Source organism: Lathamus discolor, chromosome 1 (genome assembly GCF_037157495.1).
Source record: "Lathamus discolor isolate bLatDis1 chromosome 1, bLatDis1.hap1, whole genome shotgun sequence".
NCBI lineage: Eukaryota > Metazoa > Chordata > Aves > Psittaciformes > Psittacidae > Lathamus > Lathamus discolor.
In genome coordinates, this window is record NC_088884.1 from 50,393,699 (window position 1) to 50,402,379 (window position 8,681).

The 8,681-nt window shown below is 41.9% G+C and overlaps 1 protein-coding gene across 5 annotated transcripts in view; it reads left to right on the plus strand.

Annotated features, from left to right (window-relative positions):
• NUDT4 (nudix hydrolase 4) overlaps positions 1-6,302 on the plus strand; it is a 29,124-nt gene extending 22,822 nt beyond the window's left edge. For 2 of the 5 annotated variants that reach the window (XM_065670221.1, XM_065670254.1), the window contains exons 4-5: positions 719-806; positions 2,646-6,302. In XM_065670221.1, the coding sequence (XP_065526293.1) occupies positions 719-806; positions 2,646-2,848 (291 nt within the window). In that variant the 3' untranslated portion in view covers positions 2,849-6,302. The remainder of the gene's footprint in view (positions 1-718; positions 807-2,645) is intronic. The other 3 variants (XR_010610680.1, XM_065670246.1, XM_065670236.1) reach the window with 3 other exon arrangements.
• The last annotated feature ends 2,379 nt before the right edge of the window (positions 6,303-8,681 follow it).

Genomic DNA, 8,681 nt, shown 5'->3' on the forward strand with positions numbered 1-8,681 from the left:
CTGTGGCACAGTGACCCTACCCTGAGCAGGCTGCCTCTGTCAGGCTCTTTATTTGACTTGCCTTGTTGAAAACAGTGTGCTTTCTAAATAGTTGGTTAGTGCTGCAAACGTGGCAAATCTGACGAGTGAACAGATGGTAATGATTTGTTCGTTTGTCATGATTGCAAACATAGGCTATTCAATTTGCCTCGCTTGCTGAGTGAAACTTTATAGCCAGCACTGTGAAGATGATCTAGCCACATGACGCAGCAGTTCCATCCTGCAAAGGTTTTTTCATAACCTGTCATTTAGGAACATGAGTTGTGGAAACTGTTTTAGCAAATGCACTAAACTGTGGGCAATATGCAACATACCTAAAAGATAAGTAATGGGCAGTTGCTAATGGACAACTGCTAATATTAAACTGGATGACCAAGAACATAGTTTGGTCACAACTTTACGATCTTCAAATTTGCTTGGGCTGGTTTAGGTTTGTTGGTTTCTGGGTGGTGGTTAGATTAGTAAAATAAAATAGTTGTTTCAAATAAAACTTGGGATTTCCCATCCTTCTGGGCCTACTCAGTACAGATGTTCACTAGAAGTGAAAATAAGAATCAGGTTTCACTGGCAAGTGTGCTTCAGAGGTGAGTCATTGCTGATCTTACAGTTGTGGTAAGTCTGAAAGTTTGTTGGTTTTTGTTTTTACTGAGAATTAAAATATCGACTTCTAACATTCAAGCAGAACCAGGATCGGAAGCACAGGACATACGTTTATGTTCTTACGGTGACGGAAATACTGGAAGACTGGGAGGATTCAGTTAATATAGGTAAACCCATTCTCTGTCCTCACGTGATATGCTTCAGATGTATTAAGCAGCCTTCATTTTTCATTTTCTGAAGCAATTCATATCATTCTGGGAGAACACTAATTCTGTTCTAGAAACTGAAATTACTGCAAATTGTGATGCTGTTCTTCCATACTCTTGTACACATAGAGCTAGGGTTGCTTCCAACATAGTGTTACTCTTATATTGATTAGGGTATTCCAAGTATCATGATGGAATAAACTTCCATTAGTAGTTGCTGATACAGCTCTTTATTTTTTTTAAGGCCAAATATTATACTGATTATTTTTTCCTTATAGAGTAGAATATTTTGCTGCCTGATGCTCCAGGGTGGTTTTTAAAATGTCTTTGGAAAAATGCAAGAAAAATCTTTGGAAATTTTTGGTGAGGTTCTTCTTCCCCTGAGTCCTTGGGGCAAAGGGGGGATCACTAGTACTCACTTTCACCATAGCCTGACTTTACAGCAAAGATAGTGCTGACCTTGAGGCATCTGTTCCTCTATATATACATATATTTGTATATATAATATATATGTATATACATATATATAGTATGTATATGTCATACAGATACCACTGTCATACAGTTTAGTTAGATTAACATCCTTTGTGATGTATAGCTCCTCCATGTTGAAGGTAAAGGTACTAGAAGCTTAGTTCATTCAGTGTATTGGTCCAGCTGAAGTTTTAGTTAACCAAGAATTGGTATCAGTAAATTACGTGCTACCTTGACTAGTTATGCTTTGGGCTTTTCAGGAGGTGTTTACGTTCATAAGCCTAGCACCACTGGTCTGTTAGTGACTGGATTGAACTAAGGGTGGCTTCAGAACTGCCCAGTTTCAGGTGGAGAGAGAATGGTTTGGTTACAATACTATCAAGCTGTGGCAGTGCACCCTCTTACTTGCATGTCAGTTTCCCTATATAGCAACACTGATCAGTCCGTTATTTTAAAGGAACAGTATCGGCAGGAATGGAATTGTTTTAAGGGGGTTTTGTACCTGGAACTGTATTGGGCCTATGAGGCCAGTTCTATTCTGTTCCTGCTACTGCTGGCTTCCTTCTGGGGAGCTGCCACTGGCAGTGGATGAATGACTCTGGTGGGGCCACATACCTTGGTCTTAAACAAGTGGTTTATAGGTGTCTTAATATCAAGCATAGTACCTATAACACTGTAAAATCAAATGAAAAACAGTTAATCCCACTTTCAACAATATTATCCTTTACCTTGTCTAAGTGTTTTCAGAGGCCTCTAAATTTAAGAGGACTGACTTGTATAGAAAGATGGTCTTATCTCTAGTAAGACAGTCTTACAACTTACCTAAACATGTCTAGTATAAGGTATGTTACTTTTAAAACATGGCTAATCTGAGCAACTCCACACATGGATACATTTTCATTATAGAACGCTGCTTTCTATATCAGACCAAGCAATTCTTCTGTAACTTCATGCATGCATGTTCATTCTTCAGATTGGTTTTCTGCTTGGCATGGCAGTCTAGGAGAGCAGTAGTAAGTCATGTAAACAATAACATCATTTTCTGTAGGGACTTGGATGTAGCTTTTGGAGCGTATGAACAGTCATACGAGCTTCTGCCCAGTATCTGCTTCAAAAGTTAGCTGAAAGGCTTTAATATTAACTGCGTTTCAGTAAGCTTGAGTGAATCGCTTGTGTTCCTTCAAGGTCTTTTCACGCTTAGCTTTTGCCTGACAACTTGAACTTCTGAAGTAGGAGAAATGGGAGAAGGTGAATAATCAGATAGCAACAAATGGTGCTGTTACAGATTTGTAACACTGTTTTTCTTTGTGGATTATACCCATTCAGGAAGGAAAAGAGAATGGTTTAAAGTAGAAGATGCCATCAAGGTCCTCCAGTGTCACAAGCCTGTTCATGCAGAGTACTTGGAAAAACTGAAACTGAGCTGTTCACCCACTAATGGAAACTCTGTGGTTCCCCCTCTTCCAGATAATAACTCCTTATACGTCACTGCTGCACAGACTTCTGGGTTGCCCTCTACTGTGAGATAAACATTTGGATTACCTTTTTATTCATGTCATCACAAAGGGAGACATCTGTGATCACATGTAGGCATCTGTATAACTGTCAGTTCTAAGTGAAATATGTGAATGTGTCATAATGTCAAATTTATTTGAACATGGTTTTCCTTTTTAACAATGTAAAAGAGTATCTCAGCAAACCAAAGCCATACAAGGATTTTTTTTTTTTTTTTTAAGATGCCTTAATAGGCCATTTTTCTTTTCTTTTTAAAGAAACTTGGGTATATAAATTTCCATATCTTCTGAAATAAAATGTGCATCTCAGTGGTGTTCAGCTTATTTAAGACTTCTCAGTTTTAGTAGTTCTAAGCAAGAGTACTTGCTTACAAAAAAGCTTGAGCAAATAAGACTTCTACTAAACTCTGATTTGGTATCCTTGGCTGAAGCGCTAAGATCTTAAGGTGGCAGTATTTGTGGAAATGGGTGTGTTACGAGGCAGAGATGCATGAGACAATAGAAAACTAAATCATGTTAAGCCTGCTGAGAGCAAAGGATACCGACACTAAGCACTGCTTGCCTCAGTTATCAAAAAGGTTGCCTTGTCCTATGCAGTCCTCACGTAATGTGTAACTAGAGCAAGAACAGTAACTTCGTCTTGCAACTACCAGAAGTATCCACTGCACTTCTGTTTCATCACTTGGTCAGCTGATGACCTGTCAGAAGACTTAAATGAGAATCATTGTAGATCCTTCTTCCCCATTTTTTTCCTTCTAGCATTGTGATATGTGTTTTTTTCACCGTATAATTACCCTGCAGGTTCCAAAACCTCCTAATCCTCAATGAGAAGCATCTTGCATGGTGTTTGTGCAGTTGGTTGCCATTTAAAAATGCTTAGGGGAAAGTAAGACTTACCCAAGGGGTCGGGCACCCTTATGTTACAGAGGTAAGGTCAATGCCTTTTAGCAAGCATGTGTGGAGGTGTCTTGCCCAAGCTAGCAGTGGTGCCTCCTGGGCTTGGAGATAGGTGGGCTGGTACACCAATGCAGAAATAATATTCCTCTGTCTTAAGTGGAAAACAGCTGAAAACTCCTATTTTGAGTTAATTTTTAAGTTTTAGTGGTTTAACACCACTTTAGTGTCTTGAATTAAAAGCTGGCCTCTTGATAGAAAAGTCAGTTGGACTAAATGAGGTACAGCTAATAACTTATTTTCCTCCTCTTTTTCAGCCAAAAAGATGAAAAGTAAATCCACTGTTGGTCTTAATGTTTTTACCATAGGATTACTCTGTGTATGTGCGTGTGTGGTTTCTCCTACAAGAACACAATCTAATTCATATGAAATCCTAATTCTGATTTTTTCTAGGATCTAAACCTTGACCGTACCTCCTCTATAGCCAGCCAAAACAGAGGTTGAGGTAGACCATTACCTCGCATGTGAAGTTTATTCTGGGTAACGCTCATACTCTTACAGAACATTTGAACCTTTGTAAATAGTCCAACTCGTAAATAGTGAGTGTAAAATGGAAAATAAATGTAATTTAAACCTTTTGTTACTCAATACACAAATGGTTAACTTCTACTTTTTTAACACAAATTGTGTAAAATGCTGCTATGAATTTTTTTGTGCTGTTACACTTTTTTAGGGAAAAAAATGTTGTTGCCACAAGTTACTCCTTAGAAAACCGATCTTGTGCCATATGTAAATGCAGTGAAACCAGGGAGACAGATGATCTGATCTCTTAATGCTGCTCTCTTTGAAGAGGCGTAAATACTACTGACAAGAGGCATGAGCCACAAAGCTGAAGCCTTCTGAAATGTCACATAGGGTGCGGCTTTCCATCCCTGCAGATCTGATTCCAGGTCACTTCTAGCACTGAGGAGAACACGCAGCTCTCTTCAGGTGCACCTAAGGGTCGAAGTACTGCCAACAGCTTATCCATCCGCTTGGGTATGAGGTGGGGCTGGGGAAGGAGCGTTGGCATTTCAGTAGTGCACACAAGCACGTGTGTACCTTACACATTCACACCGGGGCACTTCTTTAAATGAAATGGTTGATCAAAAGCACTGTTTTGCCAGGTGAAAAAGAAGGTGGAGTTAGGCATATTGAAGAACATCTAATTGTTGTTAAAATCACGCCCCCAGTGTGTATGGGTACCTCTGGCTCTGAAGCTGCCTTTAAAAGAGTGAATCATTTAGCTCTCTTTCTTGATCACTTTGCTCACTTTTTTGTTCAGTAGTGATTTTAACACTTTAAATTGAGCAAACTTGTACAGGCTTTCTTGTAACAAGATTACATAGAATCTGTGAAAGCTAAAACAGGAATACAGCGTTTGAGTTCTTACAAAATGCTTCTGTCTCCCTTTCAGATTCTTGGAATGAAACCAGTCCAAGCTTGTATGAGATTTAGTGGTAATGCATGATCTTATTTTGTAACTCTTGAATTATGTATTTGATAATAATGTAAAAATGTACAGTATTGCTGTTGCTAACAAACTGAGTTGATTGCCTATAAATATTTTGGTTATTTTTTGGTCACACACATTTGAGCTGTTCAATAGTGCCAGACATCTTTCTTTTTTAACAGCATTTGTTGTATAAATCTCTTCAGTCTCTATGCAACCTTCAGAATGAAGCTCTATTGCTTAGTCTGACTTCTACTCCCTTTCAAAGAGAAACCTTTTGTGAATTGAAAAGGTAAATTGAAAACACTTCAGTCATGCTACAGAGAACAACTGTAGTAACCAGGCAGTGGTACAGCTTCAGCCCTGATGGAATCTTGACACTGAACTTCAACCAAAAGGGTCTGTAAAAATCAGCAGAGGAAGTCTAAAGTTATTTATTTCTGCTGCCTACCAATTTAAATGTAGCAGCATTTTGGTTTTACATGTATCTCTTCAGACAGGCCAGACCTGTTTCATACAGAACAGATCTGGGACTTTGCTCGACAGAAACCATGTACAGTGTGTCCAGATTTGGTTCTCCCCAAGAGAGAGGGAAGAGATGGGTCATGAACTGCAGTTCTCTAGAAGCCTGGTCTGTACTGCTTTTCCTGGCTGTGACGTTTTGAGACTATCAGGAGTTAGATTATGGTGGCATCAAACAGAAAGAGCCTTAATGTTTAACATTGCGTGGAGCCAGAACTGGGTGAAACGGAGGTGGCTTTAACCACCGCAGGAGATGCTGAGGTATTGCAGCCAGGCTGTTAAAGTGCAAAATCTTATTTTGGTGCTTACTGCACCCCTGACTTAGCCTAGCATTGGTTTGTTAACAGTGTGCTGTGAAAACCCCCTGAGGCCAACACTTGTTTTACTTGCCAACATGGTTTGTGAAGTGAGGAGGGGAGGGAAGGGGTGGGGGGAGGGAGGGGGCAAACTGAGTTGTAAACATTTTGACCTGCTTGCATGGATTTTCTTTAAAGATTGATGTAAGAATTTTGACTTTTTATATTTGAGAAATACCAGAATAAAATCTAAATTAGTCCTGTGGATTATGTGGTCATTCCATTGCAAACACTGCAAAAGCAGCATTGGTGCCAGAGGCTTGAATCCCATCAAAAATACTCTTAGTTTCATCTAATGTTTCCTACTGCTTGCCTCATCCTTGCACCTTAGCTTCATCTAGTGCTATGGAAGAGCCCTCTGGAAAGCTGCTCCCATGTAACTGCTGCCTGTACCACTGAGGTTTCTAACTGCTCTGTTACCTTCGTGCCTGCCAGCGGCAGTACAGAGATGTATTTAATCTCTGCACAGCATCCGTGAGTAGCTGCCTCAGATCAGACCCAAGGTCCATCCACCTCATGCCTCATTTCCAGCAGTGCCAGGAGGAACTGGTAACAACAGAATAGTATTTGCCTCAAGTGCTCCCTCTGTCTGCTACCATTTGTGGCTCAGAACACTTTAAGCCATTGTTTCATGGTGCTGTTATGGGAATGGATTTCTCTTCCTTGAACTTGGTATCACACAGCTCCCCTTTGAACACTTAGGTCTCCAATGCTCATCCCAGCTTGGAGAGTGCTGCTGCTGCAGACCCACCTCCTTGTGCTTTGCTGTTTGAACCTGGCTCCGTCTGCATTACTTTGACAGTGAGCAGTTACTCTGTTCTCCCTCCCAGAACAACTTCTGGCAAGTGGACAGTTACCATACCTCCTCCTCCCCATTTAAGACAGTTTTACTGTTGGGTCTGGCACCTATCAATCAGACAATCTGCCATGCATTATATGAAGCTGAAGCATGCAAGCAGGGGTTGAGTGTGTGTCTAACCCACAACATGCAGAGGGAAAGACATGACCAACTTTTCCAAGAGTCAGAAGACTTCACGAAGCTTGAAGCTTCTTAAAGTTGAATGCATCTGGTTTCTTCTTTTAAGCTTACCCCTTGCTTTCAACACTGTTCTGGCCTCAGTACTGCTGTTAAGGCACTGTACTACTACTGCACTAGGCACTGTACGCTCAGCCCAAGCAATGATGCCACACGCTCTGTATCCACAGTGGGAGGACAATGCTGACCTAAGGAATGGCATTGCCTGTTCACTTGGAAACTCAGCCCCTGCAGGCATGTCCCAGCTTATGGTGATCAGAGTGCAATGGGCAACACACCACCCATAACATAATGCTCTCCTAATTTTCTGTCCCTCAATCAGCAGGAAATGCTGTTCAAAGAGCCTGTTGAGGAAAGCTAGAGCCCACTGACTGAGCCTGCTGTGTGATCAGCTGCCATTCACCTGATGGCCTACACTGAGCTTTCAACAGCGCTGAGTGGCAGTGCTGGTTTCCAACAGCTTTCCCTCATTTGTTCCCACCAGTCCCAACGGCCAGGGGGAAACAGCACACACAGCAATACCTGCTACTGGCCAAAGACCATTCCTTTATCCACTTCCAGTGGTGGTGGCTTACCTGTGGCCTGGCACCTGTTATACCAACTGTAACAAGGCCCTTGCTCTAAGGTACCTTCCGCTGCCACTCACCTGCTTAATGCCCCTAAATACTTCCTTCTTCCTTGTGTTCTGGGTATACCACCAGCACAACCTGGCCTTGAACAAAGTAGGCAAACAGCCACAGCAATCGAAGAACACCATCACAATCACCTTACTGTGTCTTGCTCTTCTGAGATTAACAGATGCCAAGAACTGTTACTAGCCTGCCTTCAGTAACTCAGCATGGGGCACAGGACCAGAGACACCCCTCCATATATTTATCAGTACCCATCCTAAGCACGCCTGCTACAGCAAGCAACAACTGACCACCACCTGAAATCCTTCCTAACTGACCTTGCAAGAGTGGCTACAGAAACCGGGGACATGTGAGCTGGGGGACCTGCCAGGCAGGGAGCTGCAGATTAGGCCTGAACCAAAAACACTCCCTCATAGCAGCTCTGAAGATGAGCCCAGTGTACACCTGTGCATCTGAAACACAATTTTGCAACAAGCACTTCTGTCAGAGACGAGTGCCCGTGTGAAGTAATTTGTATTTCCCAATTTAATAATAATCACAGAATGGTTTGGGCTGGGAGGGACCTTAAAGCTCATCCAGTTCCAACGCCCCTGCCACGGGCAGGGACACCTTTCACTAGATCAGGTTGCTTAAAGCCCCGTCCAACCTGGCCTTGAACACTGCCAGGGATGGGGCAGCCACAGCTTTCCTGGACAACCTGTTCAGTGCCTCACAGTAAAGAATTCATTAATGTCTAATCTAGATCTCCCCTCTTTCAGTTTAAAGCCATTCCTCCTTGTGTTGTCACTACATGCCCTCGTAAGAAGTACCTCCAGCTTTCTTTTAAGCCCCTCTTTAGGTACTGGAAAGCTGCTCTAAGGTCTAACTGGAGCCTCCTTCAGGCTGAACAAAACTCTTTGTTAGACAGCACACTGCT